Source organism: Lethenteron reissneri, chromosome 34 (genome assembly GCF_015708825.2).
Source record: "Lethenteron reissneri isolate LAM-NWPU_2019-01 chromosome 34, ASM1570882v1, whole genome shotgun sequence".
Taxonomy (NCBI): domain Eukaryota; kingdom Metazoa; phylum Chordata; class Hyperoartia; order Petromyzontiformes; family Petromyzontidae; genus Lethenteron; species Lethenteron reissneri.
Window position 1 is genome coordinate 12106158 of NC_083812.1, and position 24991 is coordinate 12131148.

The 24991-nt window shown below is 48.9% G+C and overlaps 2 protein-coding genes across 9 annotated transcripts in view; one reads left to right on the top strand and one right to left on the bottom strand.

Moving 5' to 3' along the window:
* The window catches only part of LOC133350673 (rap guanine nucleotide exchange factor 2-like), a 236096-nt gene extending 228201 nt beyond the window's left edge, over positions 1-7895 (top strand). For 6 of the 8 annotated variants that reach the window (XM_061565281.1, XM_061565285.1, XM_061565282.1 and 3 more), the window contains 5 exons: positions 491-604; positions 1904-2039; positions 2561-3282; positions 3902-4582; positions 5753-7895. In XM_061565281.1, the coding sequence (XP_061421265.1) occupies positions 491-604; positions 1904-2039; positions 2561-3282; positions 3902-4582; positions 5753-5778 (1679 nt within the window). In that variant the 3' untranslated portion in view covers positions 5779-7895. The remainder of the gene's footprint in view (positions 1-490; positions 605-1903; positions 2040-2560; positions 3283-3901; positions 4583-5752) is intronic. The other 2 variants (XM_061565288.1, XM_061565286.1) reach the window with 2 other exon arrangements.
* Positions 7896-8588: 693 nt separating this feature from the next.
* LOC133350679 (fibrinogen alpha-2 chain) lies at positions 8589-23538 on the bottom strand. The gene is made up of 9 exons (XM_061565300.1): positions 23276-23538; positions 20290-20412; positions 18685-18868; positions 17551-17696; positions 16077-16616; positions 15385-15559; positions 12994-13139; positions 10024-10248; positions 8589-9592 (listed from the first exon to the last, which is right to left on the bottom strand). Exons 1-9 carry the CDS (start codon positions 23327-23329, stop codon positions 9245-9247), a joined length of 1941 nt encoding a protein of 646 aa, XP_061421284.1. The 5' UTR covers positions 23330-23538; the 3' UTR covers positions 8589-9244.
* Between the last annotated feature and the right edge of the window lie 1453 nt (positions 23539-24991).

Consider the following 24991-nt stretch of genomic DNA (forward strand, 5'->3'; position numbering starts at 1 on the left):
TGAATACGAATCTTAATACAAAAAACTGTGCCATGACGTTATTGCTATAATTTTAAAGGTCCCCTATGTACAGAATAAAGTAATAAACAATAATTTGACTTTAATAATGAAACGTGATTATACTTGAGTGTGTTGACGCTGTATACAGGCTTGGCATTGCTCGGTCGTTATGCCGCTGGGTCTAATAGTGACTTTAAAAGGGTTTTTAGCCATGTTCGAATTCCCATTCAGTTGGCCACTGCCAATATAATTGATTCCGCGTGGGACAATGTGCCTGCCGTTTGGGAGCCAGTGTGGGAAGGGGCTCGTGACTTGGGGCTGCACGTGCCTGCCCCGAGAGCCGCGTATGTTACTGTCGAGGACTGCGTGCGGCACTGCGTGCGCCGCGCACCGCAGCACTCGCAGCGTCCGCCACGTTCGCCGCGCTTGGCTCCGCGTGCTGCGCGCCGCCGTTTGAACGCTGCCCGTGTCTTCCCCCCCATCGGTGCAGTGGCCATTCGGCTCAAGAGGCAGGGCTCGCACCACTCTGACATGGGCCCCAGCTCCTCCATGGCCAGTGAGAACAGCAACCGCAACAACAACGCCGCCCGCGCTAACAGCTTCGGTCTGTACCGCGAGCGCACAGCACCGCTGCCTGTCGGCTCGGGGCTGCTTCTTGCACCACGGGCGTCTCTAGGCCCGTCCTGCGTGGGCAGCCTTTCTTTGAACATCATGGGCACTCGACGCCCCTTTCCTCAAGCCTGCTGCGGCCTTTAATCACCACTCGTGCGTCGCACACGGTCATCTCGGAGCGCAGTCTCGAGGAGTGTGGTACCTGATAGCCAACTTCGGCACGGGCGCTGCGCATGTGTAACCTGACAACGACTCGGGAAATAAACAATGTGGCGATTTGTAAATGTAGGTTAATTTTCCTAAATTACCAAAGACGACGGTGACACTCAATGACTTGGTCTTGTTAACAGTGTCATAGAATATTGGGGGGCATTGTGTCCAAGTGGTACACGTGCCAGGTAGCATCCCTGCTGAGATCCTATTTTAACCAGAGAAACGCGAACGGACAGTCCAAAACATTAACCATTGTACTTTAAACCACATCATGTTCAACGGAATCTCAGATATTTTTCATTTATTTTTTTATTAGTTGGCTTTTCTCGTCTTTGGTGATTTCAGGCAAATGATTGCACGTTATGGATAATGTCGATCCACGATTTTCCCCAATGTGGCCAGCTGGTGCGGGCTACTTGTTTGGTGTCCCTGCCTTGGGCTGTGGGGGCTGCTTGGTGCATGGTTCCGTGCCCTTGTCCACGCTCTCGCTGCCGCCAACATCTCTGCTGCCTGGACTTCGAGCCTCACTAATAACTGCGAGACAATGAACCTAACCGCTTGCCGCTGACGTTAATGCATCTGTCCTTGAGTTTCAGCGGCTCTTTCCAGACTCTGCTCGTTTTCCCGGGTGCCGTTCTTCCTCGTTTGTTTGCGGTGTTTGCATCTCAGATTCTGAACACTGTTGCCATCTGCACTGCGGTCTGTCTCAACATCTGGTGTTTGCTCGCATCTTCATTGATCCTCCTGGGAGAGAAATAACATTTCTTTAATCTCATGTTTCCTACACACAGGTGCTCAAATGTTCTCGTGGCGGCTGCTGTAATGTCTCTCTTGTCCGTGTTTTATGGCTTAATATTATAATTTTAAATGTTGCAACGTTGAGACGGAGTTGAAATCACCGGGACGACTCTTCGGTGATGTCACCGTGCATGCCGTGTATGACGCGGCGGGTTGCGACGGTTCTCTTTGACAGCCAAGCGTGCGTGTTTGCTGTGCATGTCCCACGTGTACGTGCGTGTGAACATTCGTGCTTGCGCCACCTGCACGTGTTTGACCCCCTGCGCGCGCTGTCTTTCAGGCTGCGTGAACTCCACCCAGACGGAGATGACCGGAGACCCGGGGGCGAACCTGATGTCGGACCGCAGCAGCCTGCACAGCTACACGCTCTGCTCACAGTGCCAGCAGGGCGTGTGCCTGCGACACCCCGCGTCACGGTATGTATCTCACACTCTCCCCCGCTGGTGATGCTGCTGCTGCTAAAATTTTGAAATGCATACAAGATACGTAGTGGCTCCCATTGCATCTCCCGTATCTGTCAACCCGAGCGTTAAACAATATGTGTCCATACGGGCCTCCCGCCATTTTTAAATGCTCCATATCTTTATTTATAACCGTGTTGCACCGCATCCCAACACCACTGATTTGATCAGCATGATCCACTACGTGTGTTGCCAATGCTTGCTGATTTCTTGAATCAAGTGGTGGTGGTTGCATTACCATTCTCAGTGAGGTTGACATCCTTTGTCAGTTCTCGCCCAGAAACAGCACATGTAGGATGCTGTGCATACTGTATATGGTGTAGTAGGCTGGCTGATGCACTAATCCATGTGAAAGCAAGAAATAAATTAATATAATAATAAATTAACGCACTGAATAAACGCGCCCCTGGCAAAACTTGCGAGCGCCGAGCTGAAACGTTGACTAAAGTGGCCGACGACGACCGGTGTCCGTGCAGGGAGTGTGCGGACCGCGTGTCGGTGGCGCCGATGCTGGACAGCGGACGCAGCAGCTGGACGTCGTGCTCCAGCGGCTCCAACGACAACATTCAGGTCGTTCAGCGCAAGAAGTCGTGGGATGACCACGCGGGCTCCCTCCCCGAGAACTCCGAGTCCCCCCCCGGCTCGCGCGTCACGCACCTCCACGCCGACGTGGCGGCCTCCAAGCCGCCGGCCCCGCACGCCGGCCGAGCCCCGGGCAGCTCCCTCGCCGCCAAGCCGCCCGCGAGCGCCCCGGCGCCGGCGGAGGGGAGGGCCGCCGCGCCGGCCGCGTGCGGCGAGCGGGACGCGTCGGCATCCCCGGAACATACGAGGAGAGCCAAAAAGCACCCGGAGGCCACGCAGAGCTCCGCGCGGCCGCTGGTCTACAGCGGGAAGGCGGCGGAGCAGGTGCTGAAGATCCGGCAGCTCAAGCAGCACAGCCACGACGTGCTCATGCCGATGCACCACAGGCGGGTGCCGTCCGAAGACGTCCAAGCGGCGGAGGTCGCGGACCGGGCCCTGGACGTTAACGGGGGAGAGAGGGGAGGTGGGAGCCTGGAGAGGCGAGGACCCAGGGACGGGAACGGGGCGTGTCGCTCCTCGCCGGTCGTGCGCAGCAAGTCGGTGGACTCGAGCGGCGCTCGCGACGCCTCGCCCGCCCCCCCTGCGCCCGAGGGAGCCCCGCAACCCCGCGGCGCCGGTCAGTGTGCGCTCACGTCGGCTGCTCGACTTCGCCGTTGTCGTTTTTATTCAACACGTAGGCTTTCGCGTCCAGTGCTAATGTTCTTATTTGATAATTGGGTCAGATCGCGTTAGTAAAAGGACAGCATTTTCTAAAATAAAAATCGGTGCATTTGATCACCTGACAACTTTATTTATTTGGTTTTGTCAGGTGGCGGAGGGTATATGACACACATTGGCATTTTATTCACGCAATCTTAACCAAAATATCAATCATTAATCAGTATTGTTTTTATAATGCTCCGTCACGGAGGAGGATTCCGGATAACATGTTACGAGACGGGAATGTCTCTCCCTGTGCTGAAGGTCCACAGGCTAATGGACTAATAAAACCGTTTTGCTGTAAATTTGAGCCAAGCAATCTAATATGTGGGTGAAAAAGGCTCTGTACAAGATTATAATTGGCTCCGTCCGGTATCAACCAACGTGTAAATGTAGAACAGCGCTCACATTCTGCGCATCCGATGACCCGCCTTGCGCGCGTTTGCCTTGTGGCGCGGGACCGGCCGTCGTTGGCGCGCGCAGCCTGCGGTCCGCGTGGTGCTCACCGGTTGTGCCGCGTGCTTCGGCGCGTCCAGGTGTGGGAGACGCGCGCAAGAGGGTGCCGCCGCCGGCGCCCCCGGGCTACGTGGCCTCGCAGGGCGAGCGCCGGCCCCCGGACTACAGCGTGGCCGTGCAGCGCTCACGCCTCGTCAACTGTAGCGCCGACTCCCCGCTGGGGCAGCGCCCGCGCAGCACCCTGCCCCCCGAGCACCCCCTGCTCACGTCCGGCCGCGCCTCGGCGCTGTCCAGCCCCCAGCGCGCCTCCCCCGTGCACGGGCAGCACACGTCGGTGACGGCGCGACCGCTGTCGTACCAGCCGCTCCCGCCGCCGGCAGGTCAGCCGCCGCCCGCCCTCCCCCCGTCTCAGCACGGTCCATCTCCCGCCTCCTCCTCCTCCTCCACAGCGGCCGGCGTCGCGCCGGACTTCGGATCCCCTACCCATCACCACCACTTGTACCACCGCCCCCAGCCCGGTGCCGCTCCCACGCTGCCCCAGAGGCAGGCCCGGGAGAGTCACCCCCCCGGCTTGCCCCCCACCATCCCCCCAGCCCACCGGCAGGGGGCCGCTACGCCCACCGGGGGGCGCCAGCGCGGCGTGCCGGTGCTGCCCCCCACCGCCGGGCCGCGCCGCGCTGCCCCGGCGCTCTCCCACACCACCCCTTACCCCTCCCCGCTCCTCTACCCTGCGCGCTACTGCCAGGACAATGAACCCGACGGTAAGAGGCAGTCAGCTCTGGACCCAATGCTGTGGGTGTCTTGTTGCAAAGCATTTCTTCTCTATTTGGATTACCCCCCCCCACCCCCAACATTTGCGATCGGCGTCACGAGACGTAGTGTCCCTTGGGATCACTCGCAGACCAGTGCGAGCCTCCTTGCTAGAGAACAGCCCGCGGAAGAGGATTTCACAGAACTACCTCTGCGGTCCCATCTTCAAGTTGACCTCTGGACCACACACTGTAGAGAGCAGCACTTCCCACTCGCATATTTCGGCTCGGAGAGTGAGATTCGTCACATGGCAATAAATAGCGAGACGGACATTGCTAGTCCATTTGAACGATGCAAGAATCGCTTTTGAATCACGTGACCAAAAATCGTGTCAACTCATTGAAATGCCGGGAATGAATCATTACATGCCGAGTAAATGATGTGAAACCCAATGCGGTTAAATATCACCATTGACAGAGAAGATATTTGGAGTACTTGTGAAGTCCTTTAGCTATATTTTGCAGAACGTTTGCCAAGTGTTATACTGCATCAGTTTTTGAAGGTCTGAGTTTGATCACTGCAGCGGTGACCCTTCACCCTTCACTGGTGGGCAACAGGTGTTCACTTTTTACTGCCTAGAGTTGGCCAGATCACATGCCAAGGATCAAACCTAAGACTCCAGCATTGCAGAAGAGGCAACTCTCAGACTCTGGACGTTTAACATTGATATTTTTTTTTATATAGCGCAGTACGATTTGTATATATGAATTGTCTGAATGTGATCTCAGCTCAAGGCACTTGGACGTATGTTGATCATTCGAACAGGAGGGATTTGTGATTGTTTTAATTTCCTTAGAAGGAAATGAGGCGTATGTAGGAATCTGCAGAGCAGAGAGGGAGATGAGTCGAGAGTAGTGCAGGTACAATCCAAGATGCTTCATAGAGAGATTAACACGCAGGAGAGTTCATTAAAGTGCTGCATTGGATGAGCTGTATGAAAGCGCACTACGAACCTGGCAACACGAGTTTCGATTCCCAGTTACAGCCCCGTCGCTACGCCACAACAGGAGGATGGTAGCAGTGCAGACGACCAGAGCCCAGGGCACTACCTCACTGTTTATTTGTTGCTGTTATTGTCGTGTTTGGCTGCCTGACTGACGAGGAACCATTTTGTGTTGCAGACGAGGAGCAGGTTTCAGCCGTTTGAAGCCAGGAGAGATGCAAGCGTGGGTGGAGAAGAGTGGGCCCTCTCCGGGACACACGTACACAACCCCCACCCCCGTGCCTCCTCCCTCCGTGACTGTCCCCCTGAGCGAGGCACCACTGCTTCGCGGACCCGCGTTCCTGTGAAGCCTAGTGGCTTCTGAAGGGGAGACGCTTGCTCCACATTATTGAACTTCGATCCTTCATTGCCCTACCAACTTCTCGACTGACCTCCACCAAGCATAAAGCATTTCAACTTCCGTCGACCGACATGAAGCAGTGCTCAAAAATGGGAATCAAAAAAACCTGCCTGAAGGCTCGGCCATTGCTCACACTCGTGTTTTGGCCCGTGAGCACGATTAGAAAGAGGGGGGAAAGAGGACAACACTACCGATGTAGTCAGTACAATGAAGCAACCATTTCAACATATAGTCTTGTTATTTACCATACGCGAGAGGCTCACTCAAGTACATTTATGAAGAGCTGGGACTAAACTATTTGCATGCACAGTGCACAGTGCAGAGTTGCTCACAGCCATGCCGTGCGCTGTGTTGTGGTGTCCCCGTAAGCCGTGCGCGTGGCCGCAGCGGTCGCCCATCGTGTCGTTGGAGGCGTCTCGATGGCCAGGCACACCCCGAGCACGCGAGGGGGCCACCGTGTCCACATCACCGCCGTTCATATGTAAAGCTTATTGGCTGCGAGTGACAAAACGCTCCTTGGTGTGTAAGTGTAACGTGCGTTGTAGGGTGGCCGTTGTGTTGACGTCGTCATCGTGTGTTTGGAATATACATACATGAACTGGCAACTGAAAAGCAGCGAACAAACTCGCCCATAACAGAGCACCGCTATGGCTCCCACCAGAGTGCGATTTCTGTCGGTGATGGTACTCGTGTAGCTCCGTGACATCAATAGGTGATATTAGACTGTAGAGTGATGTGAGTGGTGCTATAATTCTGTAGCTTGCTCCTGTCGCTGCCAGTGGGCCTCTGATGCGTGTATGTGGACTGATGAGCGCGAATGAAAATCCCACGTGGCAGACTCACGAATTCATCGTACGCCGGTGCCCGTTCAGGCTCCCTTCAAGCCAGAAACCCAATAGCGCCAGCCTCTGCCCTCTTTTTAATCTACCCAAAACACCCGCGCTCTGGAGAGCGATATTTTGGCTTTTTAGGATCCTTGGCAGTAATCACCGATGAAGATTTCCTCACTGTTACAAGGCGCTTTTGGTAACGGTCGTAAAGTTTTTAAACTAATATTCCCTGTCCAGCATCGCTCAGAGAGGCCCCCCCGCGAGAGCCACGGGCAGGCCTCCTGTGGCTGCTCGCTCGGCCGATGGCGGGCGAGGTTACCCTCCCCCCTCCCCCCTGTCACTACCCTGCACCAATTCACCCCGTGGGCCGCAAGGAGCCCCCCGATTCCCATCGTGGCTGGGAGATGGTGGGTGAGCGAGCGAGCGAGCAGTCGGATTGGCGTTTGTCGGGACGGTTTGTGACGCACTGCTGGAATGACTGTCTCCGTGCCGCGGACACGACTAGCAGCACGCCGGTGAGATGGCCCCGCTGTGGCAGGGACTCGCGGCCCATTTGCACGTCCCCTGCGTCGCAGTGGCACAAAGTCAAGAGTTGGGGAGGTTCTGCAATCAAAAAACAACGTTTTGCGAAATGAAAATAGCACAGTCAAAAGAATATTTAATCCGCAGGTCATGTTTATGTGTCTTAACTGTATCAGTGCTAGAAGTGTTTCAATCGTTGCACAGATAACATATTTTCGCATTTTCTAATCATGCACATTTGTAGCGAAAGTGTTTTAAGCAGCTGACTCCCATGTGATGCGCGATCGAGTTGTAAATGAGATTTTGTATGATAATCATTTTGTCATCACAACTGATCATATTGATTGGTTTGAAGGGATTTTAGGAGTTTTAAGGAAATGATGTCGCTTGGCATTAACACACTAATGGTATAAACCTTTTTGTAACACTAAATTCCCACCTATATTTTGCCAGTTAATAAAATGTACAATGTGTAGTCTTATAACCTTGCTGTCTGTGAAGCTCGTTACTGTGTAATTTACACTCATGTACAATATTAGGTTGATTAAACAGTGCATTGATACATAAAATGTCGTGTTCGTTTGGAATATTTGACGTAGGTGCTCTATTACCAAACAGATGAAAATATAATGACAAAATCTGTAACCTTTATCTTTTGGTCGGTAGTGGTTGTGAATGTTAATTCTTCAATAACGAATGCCTGTCTTGGGGGTCGGTGGCTTTTTTACGTGGAAAGGGATTTCACGCAGGCAATGTGCAGGATTTTGTTGTTGCAAGACCATTACTGGCCGGGCGAGCACAGCACTCCCAAGGATGTTCGTGGGGAACGATGAGACGAGCAGCGGACGAACCTTGTGCCATCCACACAGAGGGTGGCGTTCAGTGCAATGCGTTCTCACGAGCGTGGTAGGGTGAACGCTCAATGATGAACACACGAACACACACTCCGCACCTCTGCAACCATGCAGAATGCATCGGCATCACACTACATGCGTGGTCATCAATGTATTTTTTTTTTATCCGAAGTCGAATGTTTTGAGCACAGCGTTTTGGGGTAACCCAACTACGTGGCCCACAGTTGTGGCGTAGCGACGGGGCTGTAACTGGGAATCGGAACTCGTGTTGCCAGGTTCGTAGTGCGCTTTCATACAGCTCCTCCAATGCAGCACTTTAATGAACAGTACAGTCGATTATAAATGCGTAATGAATGAAAACGCAGCGTTTGCAATGGCTTCGGAAAAGCACAGAGAGAGAGGCACGTGTTTCAATGGTAAGTTTATTATTCAATTGGGCAATTAGTGAGGAATGTTTACAGTATACAATTTCCATCTACATCATTACCGAAAATCTTTCAACGTATCTGTTCTGGCAATTCATATTGCGAAAAAACAAGTCAACACAAACGACATCATTACATCTACTGCGTGACAATCCCATACCTGTCAACCCATACGGGTTTACCTGTCAACCCATACGGCTTACCTGTTAACCCATACAGGTTTACCTGTATTCTTGTACAGGGAAATTGCGTTTTCAGGTCCATACGGCGTACAGCCGTTTCAATACGGGCAAAAAAATTTATTCGTTTGTGTTTCTCCCTTGTGATGGGACTTTGTAGGATGAATGTTGAGATTTATAAGGGCACGGGGTGACCAATAATGTCTGAATTGGTCTGTAATAAGGTAGGCACGGATAAGGGGTTGACAGGTATGCAGTCCTTTCTCCCATCCATAATCACTTTTGCTGTAACCCATGAGTAATGCTAGTTTGTAAAAACAATGAAACGGTTCTTGCTATCGATTCCAACTTACAACTCGCTTTACCGGCCTTGATTACAACGACCGACTACAACTTACAACTCGCTTACCCAGCCTCGTGGCCTCTTTAATGAAAAAACCTCTCGCGTGTGCCAGCGCCGTCACACGACGATGGGTATCTGGACGCGTCGGAAGTGCACGGAGGTGCGCTTGAGCGAGTAGTCGGATCCGCGGTACGTGGCCCACACCACACCGTTCTCCACCTCGTAGGGGGGCTTCTCGCGGGGGTCGTACGGCCCCCCCTGGTAGTACACGCCGTTGAGGTTGGCGGCTTGGCATGCGTTGTACCACCAGCCGCCGCCGTACCACTCGGCGCACGAGCCGTCGCTCCACTTGTCGGTGTCGCGGTCGAAGGTGCTGAACGTCATCCCCCCGTGGGAGGTCAGCTCGGGGTCATCGGCCACCCCGGAGACGAGCGCGTTCCCCGCCGTGCCGCGGTAGTCCGAGACCTGCGCGACAGCGAGCGCGGGGTGGCCGTGGCCAGTTCAGTGGGGGGGGGACGGGGGTGGTACGGGGGGGGGTTTGCTGCCCCCTTGCTGTGCGGGTGGACAAGCGGTCAATGAAGGAAGGGATCACAGCGCGAGATCCGTGATATTCCGCTCTGCGAGCGATCCGAGCGGATCCTCTCGCCTCGTGACGTGGCACCCGTGGCAGAATTTCGGATGGAATCACACACCAATGTTGGTATCCCACTGTGTACTGGCCTCTTTCGTTTCAACAACACTCAATGCAGTCTCTAAATTAGACCTGGCTCCTAGTAGATGGTGGGTGGGGGGGGGGGCAGCATAATAACTGCTACACCACCGCTAAGGAGGAGAGTGAACTCGGGTGGTAGGGGGACACAGGGACATGAGGTGGCACACGGCCTGATCTTTCGCACCTGGAGCGCGTAGCCCTCGCTGTCGTCCCGGAGGGTGACCGTGTACTCGGCGTGGGCGCCCGCGCCGTCCCAGCCCTGAAGCTCCACCCGCATGGTGGAGTCCTCGTGGGCGAGCAGGTACATGGCCTCCAGACCGAGCCACAGCTCCCCGTGGCCCGAGCCGTCGACTGTTCCGAAGCCCTCTCGGTAGGCCGAGAACGAGCGGTTGAAGTTCAAGGAGCCGTCCTCCGAGAGAAAAACAAAGGCGGGTAGGGTATGCAGCAGGGTTCTTCACTAATATTCAGAGGGGGTGATGGGTGGGGGCGCTTTAGCCGAAAAGACATCATCAGTGTGAGGGCCGCCACACATTTGAAACCATTGGGAGTTTGACAGCACGATGATGATTGAGGTGTTTTCACGTTCGTGTATTGTCGGGGGGCCTACTAATAGTCAGGGAGCTTTGGGCCAGATTTTGATGAAATGTGGATAAAAGAATATTTTTTTTAGATGATCTTCATCGGACATATTTAACATTGTTGCTAGGATCCACGAAAAAAAGTCATTGTAACAGTTTTTTACGAGCCAAGATGGAATTTTTTTTTCATTCCGCACTGGGAAATTCTCAAAAACACGTGTTTTGGTCAAAAACATTAACATGAAACTGATGAAAGGAAACAACAACAGAGCATTGCAAATATTACCACACGATGGTCATGGCCACAAATGTAAGCAAAACAATTGCAAACATGATTTTGTATCTATAAAATGACTGAAATACCTAACATTGTACTTTGTACTTGTTCAGATATTGACTGAAGATACAGAATGGATTGGACAACATGCGTGATAGGTCGGCAGGCTACTATTGAAAGGCTGAAGTGTCCATTAAATGCTCCAGAATGTGGAGATAAATCTGAATCATACAGATATTTTCTGAAAAGTGTCTGCATTTAGAGCATTAAAACAACTACCAGTGACACTCAGCTTTGAAGAGAACGTTACCGCTGATGATTGTATTGAACACCACGCTCGGTGGCACAAATCTTTGCTGTGGAAAATTTAGCAAGAGCAAACTGGAAAGAACAGAGAGAAAGAAAGAACTAGATGATGTGGAGACGTCCGCTGCTGCTGTCGAGGAGAAGTGACGCAGAGATCACCACTCTGGCAAAGAACATCTGTATTTTCTGCACAAAGGAGGATGGCCATCTTCATGAGTTTAGGACAATATATGCAGATGAGAATGTAAAACGCATGGCAAATGACCTACAGGACACTGTATTATTGGCAAGGATTGCAGGTGGGGACCTTGTCGGATTTGAAGCAAAATACCACCTTACTTGCTTAGCTGGACTCAGAAATCGCCACCGCTCACAAACGAAAAATAGTCAGGGATCCTGTGAAGGCCAAACCGAGGAGAAGAAGATCTAGGCAAGACCATTTATGGAGCTGATCACTTCTGTATAAAAACTCAGTTGAAGATGGAATCTTCTACTTCCGATGTTTTGAGCTGCGTAAGCATTATGAAAAAGATTTTGTTTCGATTTAAAGCTATCGTGACTGCAGGAATTCGTCTTCTTGGTTCTTTCGGTAAAGTCACGTAGAAGGAAAATAATAAAAAATAAAATAAGATAATTCTCACGACGTTTCGGCCACAACGCCAGCAGCCGTTCTTCACCTGAGGACGGCTGCTTGCGTTGTGGCCGAAACGTCGTGAGAATTATTTTATTATGTTTTATTTTTATTATTTTATTATTTTCCTTCTACGTGGCTTTACCGAAAGAACCAAGAAATAGATTTTGATTGCTACAGAGAGGGCGGGGGGTGGGTGACCTCGGCTAATCCATTTACTTGCAAATTCCATCCCTAGTCCCGCCTACTTGCCCTTGGGTTGTACCCACAACACATGTCTATAACCTTTGGTTGCAGTAGCTCTCTCGCTACATCTCCTCCTCAGCAGTTCGCCTGCTGTATTGTTTCACCTGAAGACAATGGCTTGTGTTGCTATCGAAAGGTCGTGATTTATTAGTTCTTTTTTCTATCTACGTAACTTTACCGAAAGAACCAAAAGGTATGAATTCCTGCAGTCACGAAAGCTTCAAATCAAAATCTATTACGTTAGAGTTTTTTTTTCTAACCGCGCAAATCAAAACATTGAAAATGTCACATGATAGCATCCAAGCGCTCAAATCTGCTGGATCCTCGCAAAAAAGTTCACCAGTTAGGACCTAAACAAGTAACTCGCAAAGGTTAGTGCTTTTATCCTAGTCTGTCCCCTTTCTTTTGGTGTAAGCTGCCGGACTAGACAGGGCACCAAGGGGGCCGTCAGTGGCCCCGCGGGCCGAGCAAATGAAGAAACACTGGGATACAGCATCGGGGACAGGGTGCCATCGTGCCGCGTTCGAGACACATCGGGCGGACTCGCCGCTCGGGCTCGTCGCGGGGAACTGTTAAGGATCCTTTAGACCAATTCAAAGGCTTCGAGAAAGGTCCTTTTCCTCGGGGTCGTGGACAGGGGAGGAACGACGGGGATTGTGCGGTGGACGAGCGAGGCGTCGTGACCAGGGCGCGTTACCTCCAGTGCCGGATTAAGCTAGTGCGGGGCCTGTAGCATATGTGTTATGAAGGGGCCCTAAATAAAATAAAAACCACACAAATGTTAAAACTCACATTTTTTACTTCCATAGTAAAGTAATTGTATTTTTAAATTTGCTTTATACAGCCAGATAATACCACAAATCGCTAACCTTAAACACGTAGTCGTTCATAAAAGTTGAAGGCAGTATGGTACTATAGTAATAGAGCAAGTGCAGAATCACTGAATCGGAATTAATAGCTTGAAAGCGCGGGGCCCTTAAAATTGGGGGGGGGCTTGAAAGTGCGGGGGGGCCTTGAAAATGTAGGGGGGGGGTGGGTCCTTGAAATTGGGCGGGGGGGCCTTGGAACTGTGGGGGGCCTTGAAAGTGCTCCTGGGATAACCCGTCACTGGTTTACCTCTCGCTGCTGCACGAGGGTCCATCCGCCGCCGTCTTTGTCCTGCTCGCAGTAGACGGTCATGGGGCGCTTGGCCCCGCGCGGACGCACCTCGTACAGACCGCTCGCCTTGCCACCCGCACGCCTCTGCAGCACGTCCAGGCAGTCTTGCAGAGGGGGAACAAGAGGGCATGAACAGCGGGTCACCGGCTCCGCCGATTAGAGAATGTGTCAGCGTTGTTTGTTTGATTGTTAATTGTTTTTTTTTTGCATTATGACTGCAGGTATTGTGGTCTATGCAAACATGACTCCTTGTAAAAAAGGTGTCAGTTTTGTTGCAGATAGAAGGGTAAAAAAACCAATTGTATTTTTTACTGGAAAATGAGGTTCCAATGGTGTTTTTTTATCCGTTTATCTGGCAACAAAACTGACACCTTTTTTTACAAGGAGTCAAGTTTGCATTTACCACAATACCTGCGGTCGGAATGCAAACAAAAAACACAACTTTGATAATGTATGCAATATCCTTGAAATTGATTGGTCCACACTCGAGACAGCTTTTCTTAGAGCCTAGTCTCACATGGTGTTGGACCAGATGACGCCATCATATTTTGCTACTGGCAAAGGAGGTTCCAATGGTGTTTGATTGTTGTTGTCGTCGTCGTCATCGTTACAATCTTTCAAACGAGTGCCTTGCGTGTGCGCCAGATCGTCATCACGACAGCAAGGCAAATAAGCATCATTGTCGGAGTTTGACTTCTATATTGGGGGGTCACGGGTTCGCTTTGTCCCTCACATTCGGAATCGCGGGTGCATATAATTGATTTATTTTTCATCTTAATTGTAAACTACTGAAAATAAATTAATAAAAGTACCCAGTTTTTTTTGGGGGGGGGGGGTAATTGCCCCCCCCCCCCGCCGTGCCCCCCGTGCCCCCCCCCAAAAAAAACTGCGTTCATGATCGGCATGTGACCACTCCTCTCCACTATTCTTTGGGTCTTTCGGTAAAGTCACGTAGATAGGTTCAAAGAAAATAACAAAAAATAATAAATAAAAAACTACGACGTTTCGATCGCAACGCAAGCGGTCGTTATCAGGAGGAAACAAGAGAGGAAAGCTGCTGAAGCAGGCTGTTTTAAATGTTTGAAATGGGTGTAGCGGCTAGCCCAAGGGTCATAAACGAAGCTATTGATGTTAATTAACACCAATTGCCCCGCCCGCTTGCGTTGCGATCGAAACGTCGTAGTTTATTTGTTATTTTTTGTTATTTTCTTTGAACCTATCTACGTGACTTTACCGAAAGACCCAAACAATATTAATCCCTGCAGTCATGAAAGCTTTTAAGTCAAGATTCCTCTCCACTAATTCAATGAATCGCCACGGCTCGTGGGCGTTCGTCCGTTGTGGAGTGGCCGCCCTGGTTAATACCGCGTTTTTTTTATTGAGGGTGCTCACCCGAACCCCATTACGTGACCACATTTCTCCGGTTCACTTATCATTACACTCGCTTCTGGTCTTGAAACGAGTAAAGTTTAAGAACCTTCTACGAGTTTTTTTTTAAGCCTTGCATGGGCTGCCACTACCATATATTCACGAGCTAATCCATCCGTACACCCCCTCAAGGTCGTTAAGTTCTGCAGACTCAGCCCTTCCGTGCGTACCTCGATCTCGGCTGCGTTCCTGGGGTGAGCGGGCATTTGCTGTGTCTGCGTGCCACGGTTGTGGAATTCCCTACGGCTGGAAATTCGTTTAACCGATAATGTGGATACTTTTATCTCTCCTCTTAAAACACATCTTCTAAGTCAGTTTATTCTAATTAGCTTCTCTGTCTCTCTTGGCATTTCCTTATTCTTACAAGGCATCTTGAAACATCAGTGGAAGGCGCCTTACAAATAAACGATATTATAAACCATACAAATACGATGCGCCGTCTGCTTTGTAGTGGATGTTAAGAGTCTATGACGTAATTCGCAAAAGACGGCTGCTGTAGGCCAGTGAGACGGTTCAAGCTTGCCAAATTTGAAAAATTATCTGTAAATTACTCAATTTGAATCTACATTGCAATCACCACCCCGTACTCAAATACTTGGCAGGACCCTCCTGAATATAGTGACGGGTATATGTGTAATAATACTCAAGGTAATAATTCTAGGATATAATTTTTTTCTGCCACTGTGGTGCATGTGGAACCTATCGTGGCTGCATAATTCCCAAGAGCTGGCAAAGTTGCAGTGACCCAATGACATTCGGAGTATTGTTTGTGAAAGGTAAAATCGCAGTTCTGCAATTGCTTGGCCACACCCACTGCGCATTCTTCCTGTAGCACCACTACACGAGCTGGAACATCCGTAGTGACTGAAAGGAGTCTACGCTTGTGATAAAAGTCATGGGTAGAGATTTGAGGCCTTGCACCTATATATTCGGACAAGTTGGTCCTGTGGCTCCGCGCTTGGAAGTCTGGTTCGTCGTCACTTGCGGTGCCAAAATCCGAATTCCATTGCAGGTTGGGTTGATTCCACGCGCCATCCGCGCCCGTGTCCCTCACAAAGCCCTCCTCTGTTTGTGCGGCTGTTTGGACGGCGTCCCACTGCCAGAGCGACATGACACAGTGAGGCAAACACACACTTAACGCTTCACTGCCGGTGATTAACATGGGCACAGTTTATACGTCTTAAGAACGGTCAGGAAACGAAGGCATTACACTTTATAAACCCTGGTACAGCAGTCTTGAACAGATGCTCAGTGTAATTCATGTCTTGGATAAACCTGAGCGGCAAATCTTGTGTCATCAGCATGAAGTATAAATGTTTGTGGATACAGTATTACCAATAATAACCACTCAAGCAGCTATGACCACTCAATATGATGGCGTGTATTCATGTCCTAAAATCCAGCCTTAGCAATGGAGACTATTCAAACTTGATCGTTCATGGCCAGTCACAACGGAAATATAAAACATTTCCACGTGTAAATAGAAATTTTGTTAATTTTAACGACTGTCCTTTATTAGTGAAAACAGTCACTTCCCACCGTTCATTAATCGTTGAAAAAACCAAAGCAGTCATGGGTCATGTACATGACTGACTTCACAGAGGCAGCCTCACCTGGAAGTCATCTGTCTCTTTTCCAGCCACTGCAGCTGTACTCACAGAAACCTTTTTAAAAGAGAGCTCTTCTGTTTTCTGCGTTGACGATGTTGTTGACGACGTTGACGAGGATGACGACGACGACGACGATGATGATGATGATGACACTGAAGAAGTGGATGCTACATTCACGTCTTTTTCCACTTTGGACTTCTCATCAACATTTTCAAACGCGTTGGAACTGTTGGCGTGCGACACGCCCGGGTCCGTTGCGTCTGATCGGAAGCCTTTGGCCTGGCTGGCCGTGCCGTCGTCATCGCGTGGCTCCGTGCGGGCCGCATCGCTGGCGGGGCCACCGCTGTAGGGATGCAGGCTGCGCGCATGCTCGCGCTCCACAGAGAAGCTCTCGTGCACTATCTCCTCGAACAGCGCGAGGTTGATGCCGCTCAGGTAGCTGTTGGCCTTTTCCAGCTGGAGGTTCATCTCCTTGTCCACGCGGTACCTCGTTTGGCGCGCGCACGCGCCCTTGCAGGTGCGCAGCGCGATGTCGATGTCCAACTGTGGAGGGAAACGCGCGGAGCGTGAAGGTCGCGACGTGGATGATGCGGCGCGCATGCCACTTTTTAAATCCTTTATATTAAGTTCACTTGCTTGCTTGCGCGCTTACGACCATGCAAATCTTTCGGTCGTTTTTTAACCCACTTCCTCTGATCCAATCGAGCTGACATTTTGCACACAGACTCGTTGTGCGTGACAATTTATTTTCGTGAAAAAAATTACAAAATTTGACACTTTTTAGGAAAAAATAAATTATATTTAATTATCAATTGCTTAATGGTGGCAGGCAATTATCTGACCCATAGGTGGCAGCCATCTCAAGCCAGAGGACGAGAGGACTCTAGCCGCCACGCATATAAAGGATTTATAGTGAAAAACTTTGTTTTTACGGGTTAATTTTTTAGCTTCTGAGTTCTGACAGGGTTGGGCACCATCCAGGTGATTTGGTTGGGCTGCCATGATGGCGAGATGTAATCTCCCCTAGCCTGGTACGCAGGATATCGTGGGTTCGATTCCAACCCTGACGCCTGTATATGCGGAGCCTGCGTGATCTTTCCCCGTGGTCGCGTGGATTTTCCTCCAAGTCCCTCTGCATTTGCCCTCCACATTTAGAAACTTGCATTTAGATTATTTGGATACGACTATAAATGGCCACGTGTTACGATATAAGCCACTTCTATGAGTTATCATCATGTGTGGCCACGTCACCTCTGAAAAATAGCTAATAGCTCGGTGGGCTTTACCAGGTGAATATTTTAATACCTCCTCGATGAAATATGGTCAATTCTAACTAAAGTGAAACTCTATGACATACGATGGTCAACACACGTGAAAGAAGATCGCCTGCTAACTGCTTGCAATGCTAACGATTGGTTACATTGTGAACCCCTATGGTATTATTACTTCGGTGCTGACTAAATGACACAATCCTCACCTCCAATTGCAGGATCGTAGATGTTTGCTGAGCAATTCCATTTCGGAGCTGAGACAGCAGCGTGAATTGGCCGTTGACGCGTCTCTGCAGGTAGATGATTTTCCTCTCCAGGTCGGTAAGCAAAGCTAAGAAGCGCGCCTCTGTGTCTGTGTGCACACACACAGGTAACAACACGGTAGAGGGGGATATCAGCAGTCGTGCCAGTCGTGAATGAACACTCACAGCACAGGCGAATAAAGCAGAATTAACGCAACCCCTGTGATCACTGAGGCCAAAGCATGATTGCTCTTCTATCGGCACGACCATGGTGACTGTTCCCGTGAACATCACTCGCTGATTCTTCCACCCGTGTTAAGGACTCGGTCTATCAGACGCTGACTGTGTTCACCAACACCAAACAACACTGCAAGTCACAACAACACACCCAGCCACTCACACGCACTCGTTCACTCACCCACTCACTCACCCAATCACTCAAACAGATCCCCCGTATAGCCTTAGACTGTTGGGGCAAGCGCTGTTAGTGAGTACCTATGAAGACCGGCATGGCACACGAGGGGGTGGGTGGCCAACATCACGCCCGGCCGCCTTTGTCTCCCTTTTCACTCACACACCCAATCACTCACACACTCATTCACCAACCAACACGCTCATACACTCAGAACACTGCAGGTGACAACACTTCTTTCTCTGCTTCTTCAATTGCATCGTGTGTTTCCCAAGCTCATACTACCTTGTTCTTGTATATATGTGTATGTTGAACTGATGTCGCATGGTACGTCGCCAACCGTGCTAATCGGAGGTGTGTGTTACACTCATTCATTACAACTTTTTGAGTGCTGTTTGTCGCTGGCCGCTTGACACTTCGGGGACCTGTGATCAGCAACTGTGTTTTTTAAAAATTGAATGCCTCTTCTTGGTTCTTTCGGTTATTATTTTATTATTTCCATTCGACGTGACTTTACCGAAAGAACCAAGAAGATGAATCCCTGCAATCACGAAATCTTTAAATCGAAAAATGTAATGCCTCGATACATTTTGTTTTATTACGCCGCAGACAGCGGTCGACATCTGCGTGCGTCCGTGCCACCTTCGCCACCAAAGAGGCATCTGTGCCACGCACGACTCCGTTACCCTCTCTGTCGGTCACCACTTGGTTGGAGACGTCGCTGACGGAGCGGTAGTACGTGTGGATCTCCGTGTGCAGCTGGATCATGCGCGCCAGCCTTTTCGTGAGCTCGTCCACACGGCGCGTGCTGTCCTTCTCTGTGCGGCTCAGCATGCTCAGCATACGGCACCCACCCGGGCACTTGCGCCCCTATGGGAGGAGGAGGCACGACCAGTGACGGACTAAGACAAAAAATCACCCCAAGAATTTGTAAACGCACTGGCTCGAATTCGGGCTATGGAGTAGCTAGATTTGCGATGTGACGACGAAGTATGGGGATTTTGCCGCGCGATCGTATTGATCCATTTGGGCTGGTTAAAAAAAAAACATAAATGGCCCATATTCTTTGGGACTTCAGGTAAAGCCACGTAGATAGAAAAAATAATAATAATAACAATAATAACAATATCACGACGTTTCGATCGCAACACAAGCATTCGTCTTCAGGTGTGATATTGTTATTATTTTGATTATTTTTTCTATCCACGTGGCTTTACCGAAAGACCCAACGAATATGAATTCCTGCAGTCACGAGAGCTTTAAGTCACAAATGGGCCAGTGAGGAAGAATCTTTGGGGCTGCTGCATTTGGGACTCATTGCCAACTGAGAACAAAAATAAGCAATGAAGCATAGATAATAGAGGCAATTTTTTTTTGACTCTGATCACATTGCCAATTTCCTCACACAGACCGGCCCACCAACCCTCCGAATGGACTGGCCCCCCGGGTATATTGCCCTATTACGGACTGCTGCCCTATGGACAATCCGGGCCTGGGTGCACAACACGGGGACACGGAGGTCTTCCTCAAGAATGCCAAGCGGGGCATGCAATGGTCTCACCGTCCTTCAAGCAAGACAGGGACATTTCGCTTTCGAGGTGGCAGTGGCGGATCTCACCTTTGAGAGCCCCCCCCCCCCGACAAAAAACGGCATTGTGTTGATATTCACCAGAGGAAATACCGAGAATTTAATTTTCATTAACGTAAGGCCTTTTTTATAGTTTGACATTTCAGAACCGCCCCCTCCTTGGGAAGATTCTTTCGAGTATTTGGCTGCTATAAATGTCAACATGATAAGCCACTTCGTTCAGCTATCATTTGTGGCCAGGTCACTTCTGAAAAATAAGCTAATCGCTCAGTGGGCCTTACCTGCTAAGAAAAAACAAAGTTAAGTTTTAGTTGCATATTTTTTGTGATTTGCTTATCTTTCTTATACTATGCACTCCTATAGTGTTTTTCTACAGTGTTTTGTGGTAACGTTCTGACCCGCCCCAACTGGACATCTGTGAAAAAGAGCTGTTTCGCTAATCGGATTCCTCCAGTATAAATTCTAATTCTGAGCCGCCTTGGCCAAGATAGACCTCAAGGGGCAATCATAAAAGTGTTACTTTGAATCTCATGTGCCCGAGGCCTTGTGTTATGGGGTGTAAAAGCCATGGGCCTGCTCGCTGCTGCTGCTGCCACCGTTGAAACACGTGGGAGAGCCACCGTGGCCTGGCATCGGCGGTGGCTTCTTTGTGCGGGTGGCACCGTGCCCACCATCTCCTTGTCATGGGCCCGAGGCCACGTACCCAGGTCCCCTCCACACACAAGTCTGTGGTCTGCTGGGTGCTGCAGGAGTCCCGGGCTTGAGAGGGCACCACGAGGCGTGGGCCACGGATGTCGATGCTGGAGTCGTCGCCCGAGGACCATGCCTGGTGGGCAAACGAGGGGACACATTCGTGTGTTTGAGTTTCTCAACGTGAAGACGACCAAAGCTATACGGATGCCGCGGCTGCCCACCCCCTCCACTGCTAGATGCCACAGCTGCTGCAACAGTGGACAGGCAGCGACCTCCTAAGGTCAGCACGGTTGGCTACGTACGGTGCGAAAGAAGTTCAACATGCCTCGCCCTGACGGTCTCCCACCAACTATGAACAGGAATCATCAACTACCGTATCAACCTTTCTGGGTAAGACTCGCATTGAATATGACAATTATAATCGAATGGTCATTGAAAATTAACACATTTCACAGTCATGCATCTGCATGTCAACGCCACGGACGTGAGTTTGCACACAACTATTATGCTTCAGCACAATCATAACATACGCATGGTACTTTGATTTCATTTTAAGTCAAATATAATCTGTTTTGTTTTACTATGATGTTGAGGTCGTAAATATTCCCTCTGTTTTATTTTTGCTGTCGCTTCCAGTGCACTGTCCAGTAATATGATGCGGTCTCATTATCGAAGTGGTGACATCCAGTTCACCATTGTACTCCAGATAGTAATCTGTTGATTAAAATCAGTCTGAATTCCCGCATCTCCCGTGATATCTCTTTGATGGAACCCGTCCGGTCCATGCCCGTAATTAGCTTCGTCCTCTCTTCGACGATGGTGGCTCTCGTTGCACGAGCAATGCAGACGCAGAGAACTCGTGACCGAAAGTTATCCGAGACCACAACACGCACGGTGAAGAAAAATGGAGATGTGGCAAAAAGGGGCAAAGAGAACTAACAAAACGTAGAATGGAGAGAGATCCGTAAAACCGTTCCGAAAGGAATAAGGTGAGAAAGCAGAGACCACAACAGAAGCATGCCTCGAGATGTCATAGCGTGCAGCAGGTGCGTGAAATGATCGACAATGAAGTTGATGATTGGTAAATCACAAATACTGTAGTCGCCTTCAGAGAGCAAGATGGACGTATTACACGTGATTTTAACATAATCGTACAATTAGGGAAGGAATTACGCGCAGAACTTTACAGAAAATAAAAATGTGTCAGCCGAGGAGGAATGTGTTCTGATATTAGGAAGCAACTGGAGCCATGAACTTTTAAATCTATGTTGAAAAGTCATTTCTTTAGAACTGATTTTGTGTTTAGTTTGCTGTCCTTCCCACGCACATCAGATTCGCACGGTTGACTGCGAAAGAAGTTCAACGTATAAACACGTGAAGTTGTACTACATGCAGAGCCTCGCAGCGCGAACACAGGAAGAACTCCACAGCAGCTGGAGTGGTTGGGCCAGTTGTTGAATCGAAACGTGGGACGTATTTACCAAATCGCTACGCAGAAACTAAACGCCTGGATTGTGAAATGGGAGCGCATTCATTTATTTGGTCACAACGGGAGGAAACGTCGCTTAGAAGAATAACAGGGCCATTCGCCTCGTATGACGCACATAAACTGCTCTCTATTTTTTTGTTAAATGAATTCTCAAACAGACAAATGATGATCGATTACCAGTGGAAACCTATATTATGAAAGGCAGATGAAACGGCATTGAATTAAATGGAAATTGATGCAGTCATCGAGGCTCTTACAAACCAATCCCCTTCAGTATATAATAGATATGATGAAAACCAATTATACATACTGTAGAGATGATGAAACCCAATTAGAAAGATAAAACAGCTGCACTAAATATGGACAAAGGAAAAAAAAATCACATCTAGGCGATGAGATCCGGCTATTCACAGCGACCGGAGAAGACATTTTCGAAACTTTTGTTTGGAAAGATAAAGGCATAAGAATAAATGGTGAATATATTGACCGTCCTAGATTCGCTCACCACGTTTACTATAAGCAACCAACGGGCAAATGAACTCCGTGAAATGAGAACAGCTCTCCAAAATATCAATAATTTTATATCTGTGGTGATTATTGAAGGCAGACCAGGATCGAAGTTTTGAAGAAACCAGGTGAGTGAGAGCTGAATCGAGTGCTTGTGGAAAATTCATTTTGTTCATGAAAAGTGACATGACTCATGAACATAGCGATGGGCCCAATGCAGAAAGTCTGAGTCGGTGGCTCCTGTCGGTAGCAAAGGGAAGACTACAGCCATAGTCTAGGCCTATTACATATACAAGGTTATGGCTCAACGTAGCTTAGGGTGAAGTAAATACTCATGAGAGCAATCCGATAACATTTAAAATCATAAATATGGGATTGCCTAGCAATTCCTCTGAATCCTTGAGTAATCAGTTATCTGAGACTTTTCAAAAGTATCCCCGTAAATGGTTATGTCTGTGCGAGGTATCTCTGCTCTTCACACGATACCGTTATCACCAAAGGTATTTACAAATTTAGAACAGAATGTATCAGTGAACCTTCCAATTGCATATTCTTGGTTCTTTCGGTAAAGTCACGTAGATATAAAATAAAAAATAAAAATAAAATTGAAAAATTCAAAATTAATGCAAAAAAACCCACTTCCAATTGCAATGTCTTGAATAGGACATGGGCAATGCAATTGTATTTAATGAATACACATGGAATTTCGTTTTTAATCAAGGACATATATATGCCCATTACCATTACAAATAAAGAAAAGACGATTGCATTTATTTAATTCGCTAAAACAAGCTGTCATAAAGTTTCAGTTGTAATTTAAAGCCAACCATTTGAATAAATATTTAGCCTCAGAACTCTCAAGATAATTATAGCAACTCCTCGACACCCTCAAATAGCATGCATCCTGGAGCTTACCAGAGTCCTGGGAATCCACAACCACCTCAGCATCTAACGGTCATTCAGTTATTTATGAAATAGTGAAGAGATGTCGCAGAAATACCTTTGACACCAGAAGACACCCCATGAGGACCATGAAAACTCCACGTAACGTCATGGCAGCTCTTTGCAGGAAAACAAATAAATTAAATAAACCAAATATAATAAAACAAGAATAAAGCCAAGCAGTAAAATCAGTTTTTCATTTCAACCACAGAGAGGCATGAGATCTTCAGTTTGTGAAGGCTGGTGCGACTCTGCCTAGCGTGGCGCCGTCTCTTCTTCGCTTGGCTCAGTCAATGACTGATCTTTTTTGTGTTGATAAAGATTGGCCAGAGATGCCCTTGTGCTGCGCCTTCTGCAGGGGTTGACCTGCGCCCTCCACACAGTGACAGAGCTGTGCCGTGTGCTGCAGTGCAACGCCACCAGAGCGCAGCAGAGGGGCTCTAAAACTTAACTTTGTTCAACTAAAAACTATTTTAATGTTAAATTTCGATTTAAAGCTTTCGTGACTGCAGGGATTCATCTTCTTGGTTCTTTCGGTAAGACCCACTGAGCTATATAGCCCTTTGTTTAGAAGCGACCTGGCCACAAATGGCAGCTCAACAACGTTGCTTATCAGGTGGAAATGTATCGCTGCCAAACAGTCTAAACGCATGTTGAATCTAAATGTGGAGGGAAAAACTGGAGGACCTAGAGGAAAATCCACACGACCACGGGGAGAACACGCAAACTCCAAATATACAGGCGTCAGGGTCGTGGTCGAACCCACGACCTCCTGTATACCTGGCAAGGTAGTGAACATCTCGTTTTCTCGTAGGCCCAGATCACCTGATCTGGCGGGAATGGTGATTGTTAAACAGCTTTGAGTCATTCTTGTAAAACATTTCACGGCTGAATGTTTCTTACCAACGTCAACAAATATGAAACAAATCAAGATCCCACTGGCACATTTTACTCACCATGAAAATTTCTATGAACTTGCAGGTGTCAAGGCCAAGAAAATATTGTATGATACAATCAAAGTGGAAAGTAAGAACACTTCGTGGAAACTCCTCTTATCCACGCTATCGCACGAAAAATAAGATGAATGACCTCTTCCTGGTCAATTTCAGTCAGGTAGAAACCATGGATATGCACAGATAATATGATGAATATGCCACTAACTTCGAGGTTACGCTTATCCATGAGAAAGTATGGATAAGATTAATTTAGCCAACTTCTGGATGACCCATTTCCTTGTTCATCATCATTGTCACCGTCTCTGCCCGCCTGGGCCACCCAACGCCATCATCACCACCCCCATCACCATCAGTGCTTTTGTGCAGATTAAACAACTAATTTGCCGCCACGTTTGGCTTACTCCTCTAGTTCTTGCGTAACCGCGTATCATTTGTACAGATCGATCTGTGACCGCAGAAGGCCATGTGGCCGTTGGGATATGTAAAATGTTTTTTTTTTTATGCAGAGGGACAGATATGGAAAGGAGTATTGTCTTATTTAGTTTGATACAAGCTCGTGATTCACCCGGTGCTTAGCTGGCAAACTCCAAAACCCAAATGTAATTTTGTGTTTTTAGTAAGTGGGGACAAGGTGGAGGCAATTTAATCCGCTACAGAGGATGTGCTGATATTTTGGGTAGTACCACGACCCAGAATTTGAAAATGATTGCGGCTATCAACAGGTGCAGGTTCACTCTGCCAGTGACACAAGCACAATGAGGGATGGGCAGCGCCCACCCACATCGGAGTTTTCCTCTTTGATGTGCCTTTGAGTTTGT

Coding starts and splice junctions, on each gene's coding strand:
- LOC133350679 (XM_061565300.1), bottom strand. CDS start 23,329: ATGACGTTACGTGGAGTTTTCATGGTCCTCATGGGGTGTCTTCTGGTG. Junction 18,869..20,289: donor TGTGTGTGGAGGGGACCTGG/GTACGTGGCCTC, acceptor CTCCTCCCATAG/GGGCGCAAGTGCCCGGGTGG. Junction 15,560..16,076: donor AAGAGACAGATGACTTCCAG/GTGAGGCTGCCT, acceptor TCGCTCTGGCAG/TGGGACGCCGTCCAAACAGC.